Source organism: Vidua chalybeata, chromosome 26, assembly GCF_026979565.1.
Source record: "Vidua chalybeata isolate OUT-0048 chromosome 26, bVidCha1 merged haplotype, whole genome shotgun sequence".
NCBI classification, from domain to species: domain Eukaryota; kingdom Metazoa; phylum Chordata; class Aves; order Passeriformes; family Viduidae; genus Vidua; species Vidua chalybeata.
The window spans coordinates 185,051-208,947 of NC_071555.1; the positions used below are offsets into that span (position 1 = coordinate 185,051).

The window sequence follows — 23,897 nt, forward strand, 5'->3', positions numbered from 1 at the left end:
GCCGGTCCTTGCCGGAGGTCAGGAGATGCCAGACTTGCTCAAGGCTTGTGGTTATCCCTGGGGAAAGGAGAACAGCCATCGTTCTGGGATGGAGGAGCCCCCTGCTCCTCCCAGTCTTTACATTTCCAGCTCCCTCTGCTCGACGCTCCTTGCAGTAACACCAAACTGTTGATGACATTAAACAAATTAATATCGGGTTTAAATAGCCTGCGGGAGGCCGGGCCAGGCGTGCGGGGCCAGCTGTCAATCCCGGATTAGCGAGTGCCCCGGCTAAACTTACTGCTGCTGTTAACGACCCTGACAGCAACACCCTGCCCGGGGCTCTGCCAGTGCTGCCCCGGTGCCAGCCAAGCCAGGGTGAAGTCTGGGAGAAAGACCCATGGTGTGCTGTAGCCCAGCAGCAGCGCCCAGAGGGGTCCTGATGGCTTTAGTGCTTTTCAGTGCACCAAAATTCCGTAACTTACCCCAAAAGTGCCTAGTCTGGCTGTGGCACACGGGAAGGGACTCAGGCATCTCATGGTTTAAAGATTAATTTTCACTCTGCTTATGGCCCAGCGGTTTCTGCCCAACTCCTTGTATTGTTTGACTTGAGAAAAATATTTAATTCCTTCCTTGTTCTTGTCTCCTATTCAGGGAGGCAGGGGAGGTGATTGTTTCCCCTTTTCACGAGCAAGTTTTTCATATCCCTGTTTAAAGGGCAGCAATGTAGGCAAGTAATGAGCCTCACCTCCTGAGAAGAAGCCAAAAATCAGCACAGAGAAGGTGCTGCCATGAGGAGCCCAGCTGCCACAGTCTTTGCTGATGAACTGATGGGGAGGGTAGTAGGCCCTGGGCTCATGAAAACCCCAATCATGGGGGACTGAGATGAGCACCCTACCCGGGCCAGGCTGCCCGTGTCCACTCCTGTCACCCCACAGGCTGATGACATGGTTGGGTCAGGCACTGTGTGCTTCCAGCACTCAGGGCTGGGGCTGAACGGAGCAGGGACCAGGCAGGGACACGTCCCTGCTGCCGGCGAGCCGCTCCTGGGGGTCGGGGTTGGTGGCAGCTGCTGAATCCTCTCTCTCCGAACAAACCTGGCAGCAGAGACCCACAAGGACATTTTGGCACGTGTCACCCCAAAGCAGTCACCTTAGGGGACTCTCCGGGAGAGCCCCGGGGGTGCAGCGGAGCCGTTGAGGGTTCCCTCCCCTCGCCCCAAGTTTCGGGGTTCGGGCAGCCCCAGCGCGGGGTCGGCTGTGCGGGGAGAGGGAGCGCCCGGTCCCCCCGCCCATTTCCACGCTGATACCCGGCACCTCCGGCAGCTTCTCCCCCCGCACTCCTGCGGGGCCGAGGCGGGGCCGGACGCGGGGCGAGGGGCGGCAGCGAGCGGGGTGCGCCCGCCCGGCCCTGCCCGCAGCTCTGCCCGGCGAGCGGGAGGCACCAGCAGCGCGGAGGCGACGCAGCCGCATCCAAAATGCTTCTAGGTGGGTAAACGCAACTTTCCCGCAGCCTCATCTCTCCCCGTCGCCCTCCATCTCTCTCCCCTCCATCGCTCCTTCATCCCCCGGCTCGCTGCTGGCGGAGTCGCTGTTCGGGGGTGCAGCGGGACCGGGGCAGCTGCGGAGCTCGGGGGCCGTGCGGGGGTCGGGGGGCCGGTGGGGCTCGCGGGGAGGGGGACCGGGGTATCGCCTCGCCGCGGTCCCGGAGCTACCGCTCCCCGCACGGCCCCGGCTTGAGCGCTCCCGTCTTCTGCCGGGTTCCTTCAGCTGGAGGAAAGGGCACTTTTTTCAGCGTCTGAGCTGTTCTTCATGGACAGAAACACACCGATGTGGTTATTTTGCTGGTAGCTCTGCGCAGACTGTGTGTGTGTGGGGGGGGGGGTCTCTTCTCCACTTTGGTCACTAACTTAACTCTAAATAGTGAAACAGTGAGGTGGGTTATTTAATGCCGGGAAAGAACCCCCGGAATAAGCGGTACTCAAGGAGTCCGGGCTCAGAGTGAGGGGCTGGGAATGGGCTCGGTATCACACTCAACTATTGATTCACCTGTGGGGTCCCCATCCTGTTCCCAGCAGGGCTCGGCACCCCAAATTATCCTCATGAGATTTTCCTGTTTCTAAGCAAATGATGTCGTTCCCATTCCTTATTGCCGTTCTGCCTGAAAACCCCGGTAAAGAGCTGCTCGTGTTATTTGCATCAGCTGAGGCTGTACCCTACACCCACAAAATGGTCCCTCCCCGCCCAACACAGAGGCAGCCTGTTCCCTCGGCTCCCAGCCTGCTAATCCTAATTACTTACGGGCTTCAAGCTGAGTTTGACTCACTGCATCTTATTGATTTCTCCCAGGGCTGCAAAAAGAGGAGGGAAAAGGTTGTGTGCTGACGGGGCTGGATTTTGCCCTTGCTCTTTGTCTGGGTGTCAGCTCCAACTTGTGTTTCTGCTGCACCTGCGACACAAACGTTCGATGCTGTTTGTGTGATATGAGGCTGGGGGAGAGTGACCAACAGTGTCCTTGTGAGGGTGGCCAGGTGGCCAGTGGTGGAGCTCCGTGACCAGGCTTGGCTGGCACGGACTGGAGAAGCGGAGCAGCGGCAGCAAAGAGAACATGATGCTGTTCTTGGCTTTGTGTGGATTCGGGGCTGGTAATTTTAGTGGTTTTGTTATAATCAGCGTTAACTTTGCGGCAGGTGCTGGGGAGGGAGCGTGGCCCCTGGCTGCTGGCAGTGATGGGTCTGGCACGTCCCTGTGGGCAGCGGTGCCGCTTCTCTGTGTGTGTGTGTGCCCGTGTGTGTGTTGTGCACATCTGTGTGGGCACGGGCACGTCTGCAGGCTGCCATGCACTCGCTTTCCTCTGGAAACGTGTGCTTGTGGGTGCCCATGGTTGCCCGAGGGCGACCAAGCCAGGAACATGGATGTTGTTAGCCTGCACATCAGTCAGGTGCCTGTGTTGGAGTGCCTGCCTCCCATGGATCAAGCTGGCCCCAGCTGTCTCCCGTAGATCAATTTAATTTTTCTAATAGTTTGAAACACAATCTTTTCTCTGAAATGTCTTTCCCTGTCTCTCTGGAACATGTAACACTACTCGGGATATTTATCTGGAGTACTCGTCAGGCAAAGCAGGCTTAAAAGACAAACTAAAGTCCAACCCCAGAGCTTGCTTTTCACTCTGTGGCTTCAGATATGGAGGAAATATTGAATAGCCACTAAAGCTTCAATTTTGACCCCGCAGTGTCTTGGGCTCACTGACGTTCCCCATGCCAGGACCATGTTGCTCCAGGGGGAAGAACGTGGTGGTCATAGTGCTTTCATGGTGATTCCAGCCCTCTTGGGACTTCTGGGGGTGGCAGTGTGGGGAGCCTGGTCCCACTGAGCTGCTGGGTTTGGGCTTTGGGGCTCCTTTGGCAGATGGTGGGACCAAGCTTTGCCTGTGCTTGTTTTGGGTGGATTTCCCTGTAAATGCAGCAGTTGTTTTTATTACTGGGGCTTGCTCCAAGCAATGTCCTGGGGGATGCATCTGTCCCCTGGTTTCAACCCTGAGCAACACTGGGGGGGGGCATGGGGGGCTCTGACCTCCTCCAACAGACTCAGCCTCCCCATTCAGAGTATTTTTAGACCAAGCTGTCATCTAATCTTGACCTCCAGGATGATGTGGGCTAAAAAATATCACTGCGTCTCCAGCATCAAGCCGAGGATATAATTCACAAATCTCTTTAGTCCATTTTTAATTATGCCTCACCTTGCTGCTAACTGCTAACTAGTATTTTGAGCAAATGTGAACTTTTTTTTTTAAGTTTCTCAGTGCTGATGCTCCTGGCAGGTGCTGGCGGCACTGAGGCTTTGATGGTTTGTTTCAGCACCCACCTGATGTCCCTGAGCTTGTAATGACTGCAGGGGCTGGGGATTTAGCAGATTGCTTTTTTTTGCCTTTCCTGAGCGGGATGTTGGAAGGAGTGGGCTGGCTGCTCCCACTCTCCTCCAGAGTGATTATATTAGCATGGCCTGGGTAGGAGTGGCGGAAATTACAATGAAATACTAGAGGTAGGAAATAAAAATCTAATTTAAAAATAATGACAGATGTGTGTCATCTCCCAAACCCTAGGCATGACCATCCTGGCCATGGGGCAGCCGTGGTTGCAGGGGGGGTTGTGTACTTCAGCTGTTGGGGAGCTGTGCTCAGGGAATAATGATGGGAGCAGAGAGCAGGCGAGGGGAGGCAAAAGGCTTTGGTCTCTCTAAAACTTGGGAGGGAAAATATGTGAGTGGATTAGGGTTTGAAAGCCCTCTTGGTCCCCCAGGACTTGCTCTCCTGAAGTCTGAGTTGGTGGGCGCCCTTGGGGCAATTCCCTTTTTCCCCCTACCCAAGCAAAGCTGGGACTGGCTGAAGCCCACATGGTTTCACTGCTTGGGGGGGTTTGGGGACAGCTGTGACACTGTCACATGCAGTGGTTTGGGTGTCACCATGGTGTGCAGTGCTCTGGCACGTCTGGGATGGCACTGTTGAGAGGGAGCAGCCCAACAGGGATGGCCACTGGCTGGAGCCTGGCTCTGCCGCTGCCCTACCAGGTGGCCCTGGCCATGTCACTTATCCTCTCTGAACCTGGCTGTCTTCTTCTGGGTCTTCTTGGCTCTCTGGGGGCTCTGTGCCAGCCCAGCCCCGGCTGTGTGAGGGAGGCACCTGCCTTCAGGTGCTTCAATAATAGAAATCATTAATTTTCACTGCTAATGGAAGAAATGCTGCACTATGAAAAATGTGCGTTGGCTTGGAGGCAATTCAAAAGGCTGGTGGAGACGGGAGCCCCTAATTTGTTCCAAATTGGTTATTTCACTGGAATGGTGAGAAAGCATCAATCTGAGGAGCTTTTCTCCCTTTTCATTTCTGTCAGCCGTTCCTCGGCTGTAATGAATTGGACTTGGCTGCAATTTTTACAATTTAAACAGTGTCCAGAATAAAGGCTGAACTGATCGGGGGCTCTGGTGCTCTCCTGAGCTCTCCATCTCTCCAGGGAGGACCCTGGCCTCTCCCCCACCACCCACGGAGGGGTGGGCAGGGCTGTGGGCAGTGGAGCCCATATCAGGGTTCAGTGCTTGCCACCTCCCTTCCACTGCCTCCAGTCAGGATGAGCCCAAATCCCTCCTGAGCCCCTCGGGACCTGTGGCAGAGGTTGGTGGGGTCTTGGCTGGGCTGCACTGGCCTGGCAGGACTGCTGGCTGTGACACAGAGGACACTGAGCTGATTGGGATCTCTGCTGCAGGAGGCATTCCTAAATGCTGCTTTTTTTCAGATCACTACCTGGCAAATGGGGAGCGTTGGGAATTAAAATCCAAAGGGAGTTGGGCTCAATGTTTGTGGACAAGGGAGGAAAGGATGCTCGATAGAGCAAGACTGATATCCAGTTTTGCTCCTCAGCAGCTGTTTTTGATATCAGTGCTGTGGGGTGAAGTTCCCTATAGCTCCTGGAGAGAAAGATAGAGCCAAGCTGCCTCCCAAGGACCAGGTGCATGGACTGGAGGAAGCCCAGGGAGCGAGATCACCCTGTCCCTGCTTCTGCTCCTTGACAAAAGGGCTTTGCCCTTCTCAGCTGCTGCTCAGAGGAGCCTCAGCCGGGAGCTGGGGTCGCCGGCGGGGAGAGATGAGCATGCTCCCCCTGTCCCCAGCCTGGCTCAGTAATCCTGTTGTGGCCATGTCCAGAGTTTGCAGGAATGTCATCTGAGTTTATTTCAAGGCTTGTTCCCTGCCAGCTGCAATCACGCAGCTGAAGGTTGTGACAAAGCTGTGCAGGGGAAAGAGGCACGAGGCTGCATCCTGCAAGCTGGCAGTGGGGTGTGTGTGGGGATCCCATGTCACCAAGCCGGGCGGCTGCTTCTCCAGTAGCACCCCATGGTTCCCTACCTATGGCCCACTGCCCATCCAAGCCCCTCCACCAGGTCCTGAGCGTGCTGGAGCCAGAGTCTTTGTGCCCACAGTGGTGCTGGAAGGGCAGCCCCAGCAGAGGAGGAACAGCCCCCTGAGTACCCTGAGCTGCAGGAGAGCTGGGACCCAGCTGGGAAACACTGAGGTCCCCCAGTGTGTGTCCCATCCCCTTCCCTGTGTGGGAACACCTTCTCTTCCCCACGTCCCTTCCAGTGTCTGCACATCCTGCAGGCCGTGTCCCTGCTAGATCCGCCCGTCCAGGCACCAGCCTGGGGGCTGCAGGAGTATTTTTAATTTGGCTGAGCTGACACGGTGCCGGGTGCTCTCTCCCACATGAGACAGCGGCTCCTCGCAGCCTTCCCCCTCCGCCACACACGGCAGAGATTGAACTGAGCTGTCACCACCTTCGGGTGCGAGGGATGCAGCCGGGCAGCTCCCATGAGTCCTCCCTCCCCTGCATGTTCCAGTTCATTTTGGGGGCTCTCACAGCTGGGGTTTTGGGTGCAGAGGGTGAGCAGGGACTTGCAGGGTGCTGGTTCTCTCCTACCCCGTGCCCTGTGATGGCCAGGGGTGAGAGGGCTGGTGGAGCCAGGCACAGCAAGGTGGGTGGGCAGGAGAACTGGGGGCTGAGCAGGGATGGGCTCCCTGGGGTCAGCAGCTCTGGAACACCAGCACCTCCCCTTCCCTGCGGGAAGAGTGTGCGTCATTTCCCAGAGCCTGACTGGCTTAGAGCAGGGATGGAAACAAAATCTCATAAATATCTTTGGACTCGGGGATGTAAAAAATTTTTGGGGTAATATTTCTGGGTTTGGTCTCTTCTGTTCAGCTTCTTATAGATGCAGTAAGAAACCCTCGGGGAACCCATCCATGGATGTGGGGCTGGAGTGCAGGAAGAGGTACCAGGGATCGACTTGGAGAATCCCAGTGGGGTCTGCTCTGGCTGCCAGAGGTGTGGGATGCCAATGGAAACTGGGACTCAGATGGAAACTGTGGCTCATGGCTGCTGCCTCCCTCGAGCCGAGGGGATGATGGATGTGCTGGTGCTCTGGGCACCTGCCCACCCAGCACGGCACAGTGGGGAAAAATAGCAACAATTGGCTCGAGCCAAGGCGGCTGCTGCTGCTGCATGGAGGTAAACAGGAGTATCTCCACTCCAGTTCCTTTAGGAAGGACGTCTGACATCCGGCAGTTATGTGAGGGCAGAGTGCTCGGCAGGGTCAGGGACATCCTGCAAATGCTGCCCAAAATTCCTGTTAAAGCTTGAGGCTTCCATCAGGAATGGGTTTGCAGGGGAGAAGGGGTCAGTGGTTTGAGCCTTGGCTCTTGCACGGGGCAGGCAGAACAAGGTGCTCTCGTCTGGAGTCCACTGGTCCCGTGGATTCCACTGCAGGGGAGGGGTCCCCATGGGAACTGGAGTTGGTTCTGGCCACTGCTAATTTGGGGTCGCTGACCGTTGCCGTCCTGCTCTGGGTGCTGGGAACCAGGGAATGGGACCGGGGGATGCAGCAGGCTCCTGCCTAAAAACTCATTTAAAAGGCTCAATCCTCTTTTCTCGCGGCATTAGCACAAGAATAAATCGGGTGTGTTTCACCCCAGGAGCCGGCTCTGGTTTCACCACCTCCTGCTCTCATTAACCCTGGGCTGACACTTCGGCAAGAATGTCCCCAGCGCAGGAAGAGCCTCTTGCCCCGGGATATGTGGAGGAGCCTAAAGAGAGGAATTAACCGGGGGCCGCCAGACCCCCCTGGTGCAGAGCCAGCCGGAGCCAGGTACAATGCAGCTCCTAATCCAGGCGAATTCCAGTGGGCCACGTCCCTCCTCATGGCCCAACTCCACACCGGGAGAAGGGCGAGTCTGGGTGGGAGCGTCCTTCAGGTCCCAGGCACAGGATATGTGCTGGGAAGCAAGGAGCCAGGTTCCCATCAGGGATCCCACGGGACACTGGTGCCCCTTGGGATTTCAGTGTTCAGGAGCCTTGTTCGGGGAAAGCAAAATTCTCTTTCTGGAAGTAGTCAAGAGGCTCTAAATTTCACCTGCATTTATTGCTGTAAGAAAGCTTTTTGGGATGTGAGGAACCCCTCTGCTCGTTAGGGAGCCCTGGGGCAAGGGGCTGGGTTTCTGCCCCAGTCCTGCAGCTATGGACCGGGAGTGCAGGTAAGCCTTGTGATCCTGCCGAAACTCCGTGTCCACGGCTGGGGGCTGCTCTGCCCACGGCTGCTTGCAGAACACTTCCAAAACCCAGAAACACCCGTCCTGGCTGGCTGCAAACTCCTGCAGCTCACCCTGCTGTGAGCCGAGGGACCCAGGCTAGCAGTCCCCGGGCCACCTGATGCCCACCGTTCCTTGCAGCCTGGGGGAAGGGGTCCCGGCAGGTGAGCATGCGGCAGGCACAGGGCACGGCTCCGTGGGCTCCCCCTCCCCAGGGGCCGGTGCGGCCACCATGTCCGCTGTCCCCGTGGCCCGGCCACGGCCGCGCGGCCTTCCCCATCCCGGCCGCCGCTAGTGGCCACTGCCGCCGTGGGCTGCCGAGAGCAGCCGTGCGGCAGCCAGCCCTCGCAGCAAGATGGCTGCTCCCGTGCTCCGGTGAGCGCGGGCGGCCGCAGGCTTTGTTCCCGCAGCCGCCGCGCTCGGGGCCGCGGGGGCTGCGGGGCGGGGGGTGGTGCCGCCTCCCCAACGCCCCGCTGCTTTTTGTTTTATTTTTGGCTTTGCGTTGTTTGGCTGGGTTTGGTTTTGGTTTGGTTTGGGTTTTTTTTTTTTTTTTTTTTTTTTTGTGTGTGTGGGTTTTTTTTTTTTTTTTTTTTAATTAGATGATTTTTTTTTTTTCCTATTTAAAATCTGGGAAGTTTGCAAGCCCCCCAGCCCAAAGCTTATGGCAGCCTTTCCATGGTACGTATGTAGGGGCGGGTGAGCGGGGTGGGCACGCTGGGCTGGGCGCTGGGGCTGCTCCGCTCACCCTCTCGGGCACGGCGAGACCGCAGCCAGGGCTGATGCGCCAGGGACAAGGCTCAGGGCAGGACTTGTCCTCTCACAAGTAAATCCTGATCCTGCCCAAACTTGCTGGCGGGGAGAGAAGCAGCTGCTGGGGGGACCGGAGTGTGACCCCCATCCCGAGCTGCTGCCGAGTCCGCCACGATGCGCAGTGCTGCTCTTGCCCGTGGGCAGCAGCAGTGAGGGGTGGGAGCCCCGCGGGTGCTGCGGGAATGGGTGCTGTGGGAAGAGGTGCCACGGCGCTCTGCTCCATCCCAACCCCCGCCCCGGCCTCGTGCATCCCACACACTAATTGCTGCTCTTTTTTCTTTTCTTTTCAAGGCAGCAGCTTCTGCTGGAGCAAGTGCTAGTGGGGGGCTGTGGGGATGGCTTGGGAGCGAATGGGGTCAGTGACAGGCAAAGAGCACAGGAATGCTCCCCCTGGGGCCATTGCAGCCAGGAGCTCGGTGCCTGCCCGGCGCAGGGATGGATGGGGTCGCTGTGCCAGGTCACTCCAGGGCCACCTGCCAGCGCTGTCCAGGGCACCCCGTGGGGAGCACTGGCTCGGTGGGGGTGGGCTTTTGCAGCGCTGGGAGTCGTAGTGTTGTTCTAACTCCTGAAATGTGAGGGTTCATTCCCCCTGCTCCCACAGTGCTGTGGCAATGGCTCTGGTTTGGGGGCTTGATCTTCAGAAAAACCCCAAGTTCATCATCGGTGTCTCAGCAAGTCACGTGGACTGATGGTATTCCCCAGTTTTCCTGCTGCTCAGTGTCCGTGTTCTTTCTTTTTCCCTCTGCATTTTGGTTCTCCCCCTTCCCCATGCAGTGCTGGATTCTTCCCCCTCCTGTCACCAACACCTTTATCAAGGCTCAGTTTGGATTTTCAGTCCGGTTCATGGAGAAATGCGAGTTCAGACTGAGCAGGCCTGAAGTGTAGGGAGGAGGTCAAGTGAATGCTTAAACCCTTCAAGTCCCGGTTTGGTTACATGCTTAAGTGCTTTGCAGCCTCTAGCTCAGTAGATATTTGGGAGCTTGGCCTGGAGTGGATCCAGTGTGTCTCCCCCTGGGGGGGACACTGGGATGCCACTGAATGTGCAAAGCATGGCTCTGCTGCCGTGGGACCTGCCACGGCTTCGGCAATTCCCTGGAGGAGGGACAAGCCAGGCAGGACTGAGAGCACACAAGCACGTGTGTCTGAGCTAGCTGCCAGTCACCCTTGTTCTGCTCCAGGGCCCTGGCACTCACTGCCAGCCGCGGGTGCTGCTCCTCTAGGGCTGAACGCTCTTTTTTGGGTGTTTCAGCCAGTGCTGAGCCTTCCTCACCTTCCCACTGCCAGCAGAGTGGGGAAGGCTGCTCTGAGGGGAAGCATGTGGGTGTTCCTGTGCTGATGGGAGCATTTGTGTGTGCGCCAGTCCCACCAGTGACACCAAGAGCTTCTGGTGGTGCCGATGAGGTGCTTGATGGGATCCCCTCATGTGGTGCTGGGGCTGTTGCACAGCCTGACCTGCCCTCAGCACCGCTGTCACCGTGCCACTGTCGCTTGTGCCACCACAGCCGAGCCCTGGCTGAGGTTTGCAGGGCCCTAATCCCATTTCCCTTGTGTCTCTTTCATCTCCAGTCGGACCAGGAGAGTGGTAATAGACCTTCTTACTAAATTAAATGTGCACGCTGCTCCTCAAGGCACGGTGTGGTTCAGCCGTGGTTGATTTCCCAGCCACAGCAGTATGGTGCCTCCAGGGAAAAAGCCAGCTGGGGAAACTTCCAATTCCAATAAAAAGTGTAAACGCTATTTCAATGAGCACTGGAAGGAAGAATTTACCTGGCTGGAGTTTGACTATGAGAGGAAACTCATGTTTTGCATAGAGTGTCGGCAGGCACTGGTGAAGAACAAGCACGGTAAAGCGGAAAACGCCTTTACCGTGGGCACGGACAACTTCCAGCGCCACGCGCTGCTGCGGCACGTCACCTCCGGCGCGCACCGCCAGGCGCTGGCGGTGAACCGGGAGCAGCTGGCCTTCGAGACCCGCGTCCACGGCCACCCCGAGCTGCGCTCGGTCATCAAGGTGGAGGTGAACCCGGCGAAGGTGGCCGTCCTCACCACCGTCTACTGGATGGCCAAGGAAGAGATCCCGGATGAGAAGTGCTCCTCCCTGCTCAACTTCCAGAAGTTCAACCTGTGCCAGGCGCTGCTGGCCTCGGAGCACAGCGAGCACTACCACCCTGGCAGCGTCAGGGAGATGCAGGTGTGTACGGGGGGCTGGGGGGCTGCACCTGGGTGGCCGCTGTGGTGCGTGGCCGCTGTGCCTGGCAGGGCAGGGACGGTGCCCGCGCCCACCGGCCGTGCGGGAGCTCCCCGAGCCTGCCCGGCTGCTTTGCAGGATGAAAGCTAATTGTCTCAGGAGTTCAATTAGCACATGAGCACTGTGGGTTTTGCCTCTTTTGCCCTAAACTGAGTGATCAGAAAGATCAAGTAGCTGGAGAGTTTAAGAGGGATTTCTGAATTTTATGAACGCTTCATTCCTGCTAAAATCAAATTAAAATTTTAGTGAGTTTTGGCTGTTTTCCAGGCTTTTCAGCTCTCTGTAGAGCTTTATTTTGCTACAGATAGACTAAACTCACTAATTAAGTTTCCTAGCCTGTGGAGATCCTTGCAGCACTCACACACAGAGGAAGTTTTCCCTCCGAACTGGGGAGTTTGCCTGAAATGGGGGGAGTGTAAATAAATGAGTAAAGATAGAAAAAATGTTGCTATTTTATTGCTGCTCCTGCCCCTGCTGGGCCAGTGAAGTGGAACTGTTGGAGTTGAATGGGGCAGGTGGGTTCCTGGTATCCTGCCTCACTGCCAGCATAGGTGGGGGCTTGGGAACGGGATTCTGGCGGCTTGAGGGGTCAGTGCTGCTGGTGGTGCTGTGTCCTGCTGCATCTGTGGGGCTCTGACCCCAAGCTCAGGACAAAAAGCTCTCAGCAGCTTCCCATGGTGCTTGAGCTGCCAAACGGGAGCAGGAGGAGAAAGCTTATTAGGGAAAAAGAAAGCGATTTCCAGCCTCTGTGTGTGCAACTAGTGTAAGGGCTTTTCCCTGGCTCGGGGCTCATGCCCTGCGGGGTGGGAGCCCACCCGCTCACTCTGTGCCCAGTGCTGCCCATCTCCCACTGCCTCTGAATCTCATTTGTGTTTCTCTCTCCCTCCCTGCACTCCTCCTTCAACTGGCCCAGGCAGCCATTGCCAAAGTCCTCCACAACGAGGACAGGCACAGGATCAAAGCCTCGCCGTTCATTGGGCTGGTGGTGGACGAGACGGTGGACGTCCTGGAGCACCGCAGCCTCGCCATGTTCACCACCACTGTCTCCCCCTGCAACGGGCAGACCTCCACCACCTTCCTGGGCAGCTTCGAGCTGCCTGCCGGGGAGGCCTCCACCGTGGCAGGCAAGGTGGGTGAGGTGATGCGCTCCTTCGGCATCCCCACCATGAAGCTCACCTGGCTCAGCGCTGGCAGTGCCTCACTGGTGGCCGAGTGGCTGAGCGGGGTGGGGACGGCGCTGACCTCGCTCTGCCCGCTCCTCACTGAGGTGCACTGCCTGTCCCACGGCACCTCCCTGCTGCTGGCCGAGAGCATCAGCACCATTGAATACCTCCAGAAGTATGAGACCACCGTGGATGCCGTGTATAGGCTCTACTCCAGCTTCCAGGGAGAAGGCGATAGCCTGCAGGAGCTGCGGAGAGTCCTGGACCTCTGTGAGATAGACCTCGGGAGCCCCAAAGCCATCCACTGGACTTCTATCTTCCCAGCTGTAGAAGCCATCGACTCCTCGTGGCCCACACTGGTGCTGCTGCTGGAGAGGGAGGCGGAGCGCTCACCCGTGGCCCGTGGCCTCTGCGAAGAGCTCAAGAAATTCCAGTTTGTGGCCTTCACCAAGATCCTCCTGGATGTTCTCCCCATCTTCCAGAAGCTCAGTCGCTTCTTCCAGATCGAGGACTTTGACCTCTCCATCTTGAAGCCCATAGTCTCAGCCACAGCCACCACTCTGCAGGCCCAGCAGAGCACCAGTGGCCAGAACCTCCGGGAGTTCCTCAGCGAGATGAACAAGCACCCGCAGGACGGCCGGGAGGGCGAGAGCCGCCTCTACTACAAGGGTGTTGAGCTGGCCAACTGCTCCCAGGTGCACCTGAAACACTTTGAGCACCTGAAGGACAGCTACCTGGAGAGGGTGCGGGGCAACCTGCTGGACAGGTTCCCCAGCAGCGTCCTGGAGGCCATCAGCTCCTTCTCTGCCATCTTCAACCCCAAGTGCTACCCCCAGTCTCTGGAGGACATTGGCAGCTATGGGGTCAGCGAGCTGAATTTCCTGCTGCAGGTGTACTCGCGCGTGGTGGTGAGTGAGAGGGCCCTGAGTGACTTTCCCCTCTTCAAGCGCATCGTCTTCAGCCTCAGCCAGCTCTCCTTCAAGGACCTCTGTGTCAAGCTGGTCTACAGCAGCTCTGAGATGCATGAACTCTTCCCAGACTTCGCTGTCCTGGCAGCTATTGCCCTGGCCTTGCCGCTGGGCTCGGCCCTTGCCGAGAAGATCAGCCGGGGCCGCGAGCTGCTGAAGCGCGGCCGGTCGCGCCTTGCGAAGGACGAGGGGCTCTCTGACCTCATGAAGATCGCCATCGACGGGCCAGCCATCAGCGAGTTTAACTTTGCGTTGGCCATCGAGTACTATGAGAGCATGAGGGAGTCTGGGTTCATCGTGGCACAGGTGAAGTGAGCGTGGCTGGTGAGGGCCGAGCCCTTGGGCAGGAGCCGGGGCCTGCGGGCAGCCCCCAGGGCCAGCTCAACGCAGCCCTTCCACATCACTGCTCACTGCTGGGGCCGGGCAGCCGCAGTGGATGGTGACCTGCTCTGTGCTGGGAAGAGAAAACAGGATCCTTTGCAAAGCCATGCTGGTCCCATGACCACCCCTCCCTCATGCCCCAAACCTCTGTTTGAATCGCTCAGAGTTCAGAATCCTGGGGCCACCTGAGATCCCAAATTGCAATGAGTTTTTTCTAAGGGTTTGTCATTACTTTGTTTTAGGGAGATGAAGGCAAAGCTCTTGAGCTCAAATGTCACATTGCCTTTGCACAAAGATACCCAGCAGCTTTTGCTTAATGCTCTGCAAAAATATGGGATTTCTGTTATTCTGGAGCCTGGAGAGTGAATGCAGAAAAGGCAGTGCATCCTCCGAGCTCTGCGCCGACCCCAACATGCCTGGCGGTGTCGTGTTGGTGTTCCTTGCACACAGCACAGCGTATTTTTAGTAGTGGCATCAAGTCACGATCATTTCAAGAGCAAGAGATTTAGGGAATGATATTGTAATGGCTGAGGAAATAGTAACTTTAAATGCATCATTGTGTACATATGTGTATGTGTGTATATATATATAAATATACATATATAAATATCTATATTTAAAAGGTCTATCTTAATTTTCCTAAAGTTTAAAGATATCTAAAAGGACTTTTTTTTTTTTTTTTTTTTTTTTTTTTGCAAGGACAGAATAAATTATGAGCAGGGGTCCAAAACCAATCAATAGCTAATTCTTGTTCTTTCCAAAACATCCTCACCTCCCCGAGCTCCCTTTGCACCCTGAGCTCTTGGCAACCTGCAGTCTGGGAGAAAGTCCTTCAACACCTGCTTTTGTGACCAGCTGGAGGTGTTCATCCTGTAGTTCTGCTCTGAAGTGTTACTCTTGATCCCAAGGTGGGCAGAGCTGTTGGTGCCTGCAGCAGCCAGGAGCTCAGGGCCCTCTGCCCACGGGTCTGGCAGTCCCAGCAGGGCTGGGGTGCTGCTGGTGTGTTCCAGTGTGGTGGGGCTTTGCTGGTTTTGACTTGGAGGGCTGTTTCCTTCACTTCAGAATTATTCTAATCAGCGATAAACCCAGTACAGCAGCATGAAGCATTATCTCAGTTGAATCCTGAGCACCAGGTCCTCTGCTGGGGCTGCCAAAAGCTGGAAATGGGAGGATGTCGCAGATCTGCTGCCCCACAGTCCAGGTCTGGTTGCTCTGGGAGTCCAGTGCAGTGCAATCTGTTTGTTACTAGTCCAGATTCCAGAGGTGCTGGGGCTGCACTGGTGCTGCCATCATGGTACAGCGTTGTGACTGGGGGTTGCTCCTCTTCTCTGGCCATCAGCCTTTGGCATTGGGGAGCCTCCTGGAAACATGCTTGGCCAGAGAAGTAAGGGTAAGGATTTAGAGACACCATCAAAAATTGCTGAGAATATCTCCCAAGCAGGAGGGAGCCTCCGTGTGAATAAACAGCTCCGACTCCATCTGGCCTGGGCAGACTCTGCACCAGATGCTCGCTGAGGCAGCGGCGTCTGCGGAGATGGGTCCTTGGCAGACTCGTGTTGGCATGAGAAACCTGCAGCTCGGGGAGGTTCACACAGGCAGGTGACAGAGCACAACAGTTGCTCTGCTCTGCCTCACAGGGACCAGGAGGAAAACCTGCTGCAGGTGTGTGTCCAGTGGCTGTGTTGGGTGAAGGGGTGGGGGACAGGCTTGGGGGGACAGCCAGACACAGTTGGGGTGAGTTTGGTTAAATGTAGGGCTGAAAATTCCTTTAAATTCCAAGGGACCCCTACAAAAGTCACTCATCTGTGGAACAGGAACTGGGCTGAGCTCCGGAGGGCTGGGAAGGGGCTGAGCCCCAGGTAGAGAATGTGCAGGCTCTGATGTCTCTGGCTGAGCCCCGAGCAGGGGACATGCAACACCACACCAGGGACATTGTGGCTTTGCCATCTCTTGGTCAGGCCTGGACTGTACCTGTGGAACTGGGGGGGAGGGGCACAGAGACAACCCCCCCAAACTGCAGCAGGTGCTCACGCCATGAACACGTGGGTCCTGTGCTCCTCTCCTTGTACCAGCCCCTTGGAATGCTCTGCAGAGCCTGGAGCGTGTCCTGTCCAGGAGGACCAGCAGTGCCAGAGCAGCAGCATTCGCTGTGGAGGTGGGGGCTCCTCTGCCAAAGCGGGGGGAGACAGAGCAGGGGCTGTGACAAAAAGCTGAACCACTGGGGGCCTGTTCACCAGCACAGCCCCACCTGCTGCTGGCCATGCCTGTCACCTTGCCTAAGGTTGTGTCATTCTATACAGACCTGGGACCCTGCCACTCTCCCAAAAGCAAATCTCCTTAATTGAGTGTCTAATTAATACCTAAAAATACTGCCCTCAGCTGCTGCTGGAATCTGCCCTGCAGCAAAGGTAAGGCAGGACCCGCAATGCCATGGCCCTGTAACCTTGGAAAGGTGCCCCAAGAGCATCCTGTGGGTGCCCAGCAGGATGTTGTGACATGCTGGGGAGCTTCACTGGGATGGCCTGAGCCCTCTTCCTGCTCCTCGGGGTCTTGTCTGCTTCAGGGACAAAGCCAAGTGAGAAAAGACCTGCCCATCTGCAGGGTCTCACGGGGGTTTCTGAGCTCTCTCTAACTGCCTGGTTTATCCCAGTCCAGAAATGTGTTTAATCCACAGATTTGAGCTCAAGGATGTGCCAAAGAGGTTGACATATCTTCTCTGTACCATTGGTGGGCAGCAGCCGCTGCAGGTGGTGGCTGATCCTGGGAGTCTGTGTCCCCTCAGCACTCATCCTGTGCCTGCCCAGTGCAGGAGCTGCTCCCCAGGGAGTGAACCCTTCAGCCCAAGCATTAGTTGAGCTGCAGCATCCCTTCTTGTAGTCACTGATTTTGGGGATAAGGTGATCACGCACCTCTTGTTCCTTCCATATAAATATATATAAAAATGTCTATATATACATATATTTTTTTTTACATGTGTATTTTATGTTTTTAAGGCCAGTGCAGTCTGTGCAAATCGCACTGGCTGTGACGAGTGCCACCCCTCATGATCCAGCCCCAAATGCCTTCGCTGCTCTCGCGTGGGGCCCCGGCTGCGTGTGCTGGGGGGTCCCAGGGCAGCTCCTCTGGCGCCAGCCCAGCCGTCTCAAATGATTTGATGTAGAAACGCTGTTTCACGCCTCAGAAGGTTAATTATGCACCCCTCACCCAGTCCTGCTCGCTGCTGCTGCGATGTTATTTATTTATTTTTAAGCGGTTTCACAGATTTCCCTTCTGGGCGACTCTGGAATTAACTCGATCAGTGCATGCCTGATGAAGCAAACTGTAATTCCTCCCCGGAGTCAGGCCTGGCTTGGGGATGGCTCTGGCGCCGTGGCAGAGCTTCTGTGTGCGCTCGCCCAGAAAGAGGTGCCCGTGGGGCTGGCGATGAACACTCGCTGCTCAAATCCAGGGAATCTCTCAAACTTTGAATTTCGGATGCGTGTCTCACATCCTGCACCAGGCAGGATCGGCGCGGGGCGGGTGTGGAGCAGAGTGAGGAGCAGCACCAGCCTGGGATCCTCGTTCTGCATAGCTGGCGTCAGGGTGTGGGGGCTGGAGGGGGCTCAGGCTCGGTGCTGTCACAAGAGGTGCTGGTGGAGAGTGTTTCTGCTGTGGGAGTGGGGACTGGCCAGCCAGCCTCCCACAAGAGTATTCTCATCTCCCGGGGGGTGGTGCAATGGGGCTCTGCTGTGCCGGGTCAAGGGATCCATGATGCCTTTCAGGTGGAAAAGGACCCAAACCTCAAAAAAATCCAAAGGACTGAGGAACATTGACCTTGTCCTTGCTGTAGGAAAAGGGGGCTGTGGGTGGGTTGGAGGGGTTGTGAAGCCATGTGGGTTGTGAATGGGCTCTTCTGGCTCACTGCACTCTGAAATAGTTTCTTATTTGTTGTGTTTGCTTAGTTAATTTTTTAATTTTAGCTTTCCCCCCTCCTTGCTCCCAGAGCTGGGCAGGGACTCCCCTCTGTCACTTGCAGGATGCCTTCCTGTGCTCATCATCTGTGATGAGTCCGAGTTGGGATGGGGAGCAAGCTGGAGACAGGTCTCTGCTTGGCCTTCCTTCCCTCCTCCCCTCTGTCCCACGGGTGTTTTCTATTGAAACAGAACATTATTAATAACTCTAGGCTATTTTTAAATCTCACGCTGGAGCGCGTGGTTCATTTGCAGGGGACGGGGAGTGGCGGCTGTGCCGCAGGAGTGTGGGCAGCTCAGCCTCTGCCCCCAGTCCTTTGGCTGCTGCTGGCAGCCAAAACCTCACCAGCCCTGGTGAGGAGCCCTGGGGGTGCTGGTGTGGGGGAGCCCAGGGCTGTGTGGCTCCATGGTGAAGCCCAGGGGAAGAGCTGCTTCCCTGGGGGAGGTTTGGACACCTTTTGAGGCTTCGGAGTCGTCCACGCTGTGATGCGGAGGCGGCTGCATCCAGCTTCAAACTGGGGTGCTGGTTTGGAGCCTGGAAAGCCAAGGGGTGCCCAGAGACACCTTGGACTGGGGGCTCTCCCTGGGGGGGTTCTGTAGTCCATGGCAGATGTCCCCGTGTGCCATGTCTGGTGTGCTCTGTCCTCCTGCTGCGAGCAGGGGTCACCAGTGCTAACTCTGCTCTCTCCCTCTGCCTGCCCAGGTCCCTCTGGACACAGCAGCCCCCTCTTAGCATCATTGCCCATCCCTGGCCGGCCTCTTCATCCCCCCTTGGACATCAAGCACTTTCTGACCTTCAGGCTCAACGGGACATCACCGCTCAACCTCTTCCCCAACTTCAACACGGTGAGTCCCCAGGGAGGATGGGCATCGGCTGCTGGATCCCTCCTCCCCTACAGCAGTCCATTGTCTGCATGGCACTACTCCTTGAACCCTACCAGGTAGTTTCTGGTTTAATTCCTGGGGTCTTTGGACGCCAGTTCAACATGCCCACTTTGCCCTTCACTCAGAGAGGTTCCTGCCCAGCCAGCGCCTGTCAGTACCAGAATTAAAAACATGGCTCATTTTAACCAAGATCAATTGGATTTTGCCCCTGGAATCAATACTAATAAAGTAGCTCTGGAGAGGAGTTCATTAGTAGAAAATTAAATAAGGAAAAGAAAAGAAAGAGAGAGAATGTACTACAGATATGAGGAATGTAGCCGGTGCTGTGGATGTTGGGGGAGTCAGAGTGCTGGGAGGCTGCTCCCACCCCCCATTTGGGCTCCAGGTCCTGACCTTGGACCACCAAGCCAGGTGCCTGGAGTGGGCAATGACACACATCTTTAGAGATGTTCCATTAGACAATTGAACTGCCATGGATGTGACCAAGGACACACCACCATGTTGGGTGTGAAGTGGTTTTCTCCCCATGCTGCACCGCTCCCCCAGGCTGGTCCCAGCCCCGTGGGGGTCTCTGTAACCCCTGGGTGCTGCCTAGAATTGTTGTGGAGCAGGCTGTGCTCTGGGAAGGGCAGCGAGCCCGGGGGCTGCCCCCCATCTCTGCCCCAGAGGCACTGCATGCCAGTGTTTTGGGGTTCAGTCAATGCCCATTGTTTTCTCTCATGAGCCTGGAAATGGGACTTTCCTGAGCCCCCTCCCCGCCCACTGGCCTTTTGTGAGTAGCTTTGAGCTTAAACTTGCTCGGAAGGTACAAATTATCACGTCGATCCTCAAAGACAGTTCAGAAATTAGGCGAAGGATTCCTGTTGCTGTTGAATGGGATTCAGGCTCTGAGTTCTTTAAGCTCTTTTGAAGCCCCAGCCTCTCCCAGGGCTAATGAGCTGGAACACAGGACAGGAGTGGTTTTGATGCCATTATAGTTCCTGCTTTTTGTCTGGACTCTTTTTTTAGTCGCTGGAGTCAGGAGTGAACTTGACCCAATGCCTGTTGTCTTCTCCTCTTGGCTCCCACCTGCCACTGCCTCAGTGCATGTTCACCCACGGTTGTTGCTTTAAAAAAATCAGTAACTTAGAAAATGAATCTGCTACTTGCTGGAGCCACGCAGTGTCACACGGCTGCTGTGCTCCATCTGGGCTCCTGCCACAGAGGATGGGTCAGATATGGACAGAGATGCTAGGGGAGGCTGTCCCAGCCATCTGGGGACCTGGAGTCAACCACTCTGAGCTCAGACCTGAGCCCGGTATGTGCTGCTGGCTGACGGGCCGGGGGCAGGAGCTGCCCTTTGGGGTGTGTCTGTGCTGGAGATGTGGCTGAAGGAGGCTGGGTGAGGTTCAGGGTGTGCCGAGCTGGTGGCTCTGGAGGAGCCAGAGCAGAGCTTCCCTCCCTCAGGATGTAGGACTGGAACATCCCTGCGATCTGAGCCAGGCTGGTCAGGCTCCACTTGAGCCTCAGTGTGGGGAGAGGGATGGAGCAGTCAGGGTCTGCCCCTTGCTGAGGTCACTGCCACATTGCAGCTGCTCTGCAGCAGGATCTGGGGGTTCCCCTTTTGCGCCCTGCATCGCTGGTGATGCTGTGAGGGCTCAGCAATGCCCTGTGGAGCGGGAGCTGTTTGCACTGCCCAGCAGAACACTCTGCACTCTGAGCAGGTCACAGGGCTCCCATGAACCCAGCAGATGTTTTACTCCGGAGCCAACAAAACCCTTCCAAGCTGCCTCCTGTCACTTAGAGCAACAAACGGGAAAAAACCCTTAACCGCACTGGAGACACGTTCCTTGCTCCAAAGGCCCTTCCCTTAGCTTGGGATGTTGCAAATCCCCAGGACCCAGCAGCGCCTCGTAAAACTCAAGTCAGCAGTCACGATCTGAAGGGATGCTGCATCCCTGTGAATTCCTGCCCCTGACCTCAGCGGCCGCAGGGAGCTTGGCACAGGGATCACTATTTATATCAGCAGGAACATCCAGGGATAAATAAAGTAATGTGAGTCAATACGAATTGACTATAAAGCTGGGATCTTTATTCCCCAAGACTGTGGTGCCCAAAGCCACCTCTGTTGCTGGCTCCATTCTTTCGGAATCCACCAGGAAGAGCCTCAATCCCTGGCTGCAGGCACTGGTAGGTACAGCTGCAGCACAGCCCCCTGCCAGCCCCGTGGGAGCTGGGGGTACTTTTCCATATCCGAGAGAGCTGTAAGGGCATGAGGCAGGGAGGGATAAAGGGATGTTTGTGTTGGTTCTCGGGGAGAAGCACAAGGGCTCTCAGGTGGCACCAGGCTTCAGATATGCTTAGTGTGGGCTGGAGCTGGGCTGGGCTTCTGGCAAAGCACCTGGGACCATGTGAGCTCCCATGGGGGTGGGCAGCTTGAGTCAGTGCTTGTGTTCGCTTTGGGACAGCGGGAGCAGCAATGGCCACCACGTGCCGTGGCTGGGATGCCTGGGGCTGGGGTGAGGAGCCAGGTCTGAGTGTGCTGGCCAGCCCAGCCCCTGGGAGCTCGTCAGTCCTGTGCCTGCCCAGAGCAGTAGCAGGTGCTCTGGTGGACACAACTCCTTGCTGTGCCACAGGGTGGAGCAGGGTGGACGTGGCAAAAGCACAGGGAGTGAAAAGACCCAGGCTCGTGCCATCACCCTGGCATAACCCCAGGAGGATGAGAAGACCCTGTACTGGGACTGTTCAGCACCACCACTGTGTAGTTGAGGCTCAGATGTGGCCCTGCTGCCACTGGCTTCACTGGCAGGTTTGGGATGAGGCCAAGACTGTCCCTGACCTCATTTGTGTCCTTGTGCCAGCATCTCCCTTTCCTCTGCATCCTCCTCTGATCTCCACCCTGCTCAGGGTGCAGATGAGCCCATGGGAGCTGGCAGTGCTCGGTGGGTGCCAGTGTTGTTTGGTGGGAGCTGGTGGGAGCAGCCAGCTGGAGCCTGGTGGCTGAGACCGCTGGGAAGGTTGGAGCCATTTTTCTTTTCTGCATGGAAAGGTGGATGTTTCTCTGGAAAACAAGTACTGACCCAGCAGCCCAGCAACACGGGGGTGCTGCCAGCAGCAGGTTGCAATGTTTGTTGTCAGGCGTGGAGCAGCATCTTGGCCATCTGTAGCTTCCTCCAGGTCTCTGCCGAACCCCAAATGCCTCTTCATTTATATGCCAGATAAGTGAGTAAAATTTCATAGCGAACAGGCACTTCATTAATCACCTGCTCTTACCATTCTGCTCACTCCTGGAAAGGAATTTGGGGTCTTGATAATGGTGCTGTTGTCCAGGCATGTGCCTCGAAGACTGATGCACCTGTCTCGGCAGTGAAATAGCTTTGCAAAGAAATACGATCGCTGAAAACCCCGGGCTCTCCTGACAGCAGGACTCAGATAAGATAATCTCCCTGTGCCACAGGGTAGGGAACAATACTTGCATTATAGATTGGAGCCACGCTCAGACAAAGAGGTTATTCTTATGTTTTCTTCCTTAATAAATGCATTTTGTTAAAAACAATTATGGCTTTTGGAAGCAGTTTGGTGCTTGGGCTGTGGAATGAGGCCGAGCCCTGAGGCGAGACAGAAGGGACAGGGCCTGGCACCAGCCACATGCTTGGCCCCACCACAGCCCTGGGCGGGCTGGAGGACAGACATGGCTCCTGGCAGGTCACTGAAGTGGTTCTGTGTGTGCCCAGCCTGGTGACCGAGTTGTCATTGCTGGGTTTGAGCGGGTGAAAAGCACATCTGGGCAGCAGTGGGGCAGCCCAGAGGGGCTTTTGTGGGCAGTGTGTCTTGGTTGAGCTGTGCCTGTGGCAGCCAGCACTGGTGTCCCTCCTGCCCTGGCACCCATGTGGGGTGTCAGCGTCCTGTGGTCTGGCACACATGGCCCTGCTCATGCCTTTGGCATTGCATGGGGACATCCCAACTCTCTGGCGAGGAGCACATGGAGAATGAATGGCCAGATGCTTGTTTTGGCCACCTCTGTCCCCCATTTTGGTAGTTTCTGCTCCTGCTGAGGTTAAGGGGAGCCACTGAGGTTCAAACAGAAACTGGTAATTTGCCACCTGTGACACAAATGTCTATGTGGGGGGAGAGGGGACTTGGGCACACATTGGTGCAGATGGGGTCTCATCCCTTCTGCCGGACCACAGCTGACATTGGGACCTGGTGGATTTGATGGGTTCAGGTATGGTTTAAGCAGGACAGGAGCCAGTGTTGACTCAGCACGTTGCCCTGTGCAGGGGAGCCTCCATGGCCACAGGGCTCCTCGGCAGATGCAGCCCCTTGCTCCTTCCAGCCACCCACTGTGAGTTCTGTGGCATTGGCAGTGGCTCCTTGGGAGTGTGACAGGCGTGGGGGTTACCAGGTCATGGTGCCACGCTGGGGCAGCCATCAGGATACAGCAGCCAGCCTTTCCTCCCCTTCCAGATGGACCCGGTGCAGAAGGCGGTGATCAGCCACACCTTCGGTGTGCCGGCCCCGCTCAAGAAGAAGCAGTTCATCTCCTGCAACATCTGCCACCTGCGCTTCAACTCTGCCGTAAGTGGGGCCACACATGGGGCTGGGAGTGAGGAGGGGGCGCAGGGCCAGCCCCTGGCAGGGGCATCCCCAGCGATGGGTCAGTCTCATCCACCGGTGCTGCCGGTGCTCGGTGTCCGGCAGCACGGGGGCTGTGGGCTACTGGAGCTGCTCTTGCCTGCAGAGGAGCCCTCCCAGCCTGGCCATGCTGGATCTGCAGTGCCTGGGGCTGATGCTGCTCTGCCAGCAAAAATCCCTGGTTCTGGGCTTCATGATTCCGCTCCATGGCCGGCCAAGCAGCTCAGAAAAAGCATTGCTTCCTTCATTGCTCATTGCCTCCCTGTTTCAGGCTGCTTCCCAGCTAGAGGTGCTGTGCCAGGAGGGTCGGTCCCACAACGTGCTCCCAGTGCCCCCACGAGCACCCAGTGCCCCCATTCCCACTCTGCCCATGTCCCTCCAGGTCCCCCGGGCTGGCCCAGACCCTCACAGCCCGCGGGTGTTCCAGCATGGAGGCTGTGACCTACTTTGACTGCACCCAGCCCCGTTCCAGCCCTGTTATCCAGGGGGAGTTTATTGTCTTTGCTAATGAGGCATCACGCTTGGACTCGCCCTTTGCTTTCCCACATACCAGCCACAGCCCCAGCTCCCATTCCCAGCCCTTAGAAAGCCACGGGGAGAGGGAAAGGAAGGGATGGGGTAGGATGCTTCCCCCTCCTGAGGCCAGGAATCCTCAGCTGGCCCCCAGGAATGCTGTGCAAATTAATCTGTCCTACTCAGGGGTACAGTGTCTAATTCATACTGGGGTTCCACTCTATAAATTGCCAAAACGGGGTTGTTTTGGGGGACAATGCAGCAT

The 23,897-nt window shown here is 56.6% G+C and overlaps 2 protein-coding genes across 5 annotated transcripts in view; both read left to right on the plus strand.

Annotated features, from left to right (window-relative positions):
- Positions 1-23,897, plus strand: part of ZNF385C (zinc finger protein 385C) — a 58,231-nt gene that overhangs the window by 27,438 nt on the left and 6,896 nt on the right. For 3 of the 4 annotated variants that reach the window (XM_053965497.1, XM_053965495.1, XM_053965496.1), the window contains exons 2-3: positions 18,324-18,466; positions 22,952-23,062. In XM_053965497.1, coding sequence (XP_053821472.1) covers positions 18,324-18,466; positions 22,952-23,062 — 254 coding nt within the window. Of the gene's footprint in view, positions 1-1,390; positions 1,467-18,323; positions 18,467-22,951; positions 23,063-23,897 lie in introns of those variants that run through there. The other variant, XM_053965498.1, reaches the window with a different exon arrangement.
- On the plus strand, positions 8,681-14,330 carry C26H17orf113 (chromosome 26 C17orf113 homolog). Its single transcript, XM_053965491.1, has 3 exons — positions 8,681-8,778; positions 10,477-11,101; positions 12,072-14,330. Exons 2-3 carry the CDS (start codon positions 10,583-10,585, stop codon positions 13,602-13,604), a joined length of 2,052 nt encoding a protein of 683 aa, XP_053821466.1. The 5' UTR covers positions 8,681-8,778; positions 10,477-10,582; the 3' UTR covers positions 13,605-14,330.

Excerpts from the sequence above, each read along its gene's own strand:
- C26H17orf113 (XM_053965491.1), top strand. The coding sequence starts at position 10,583 with ATGGTGCCTCCAGGGAAAAAGCCAGCTGGGGAAACTTCCAATTCCAAT. Across the intron at positions 11,102-12,071 it reads GCAGCGTCAGGGAGATGCAG|GCAGCCATTGCCAAAGTCCT; the intron begins GTGTGTACGGGG and ends CAACTGGCCCAG.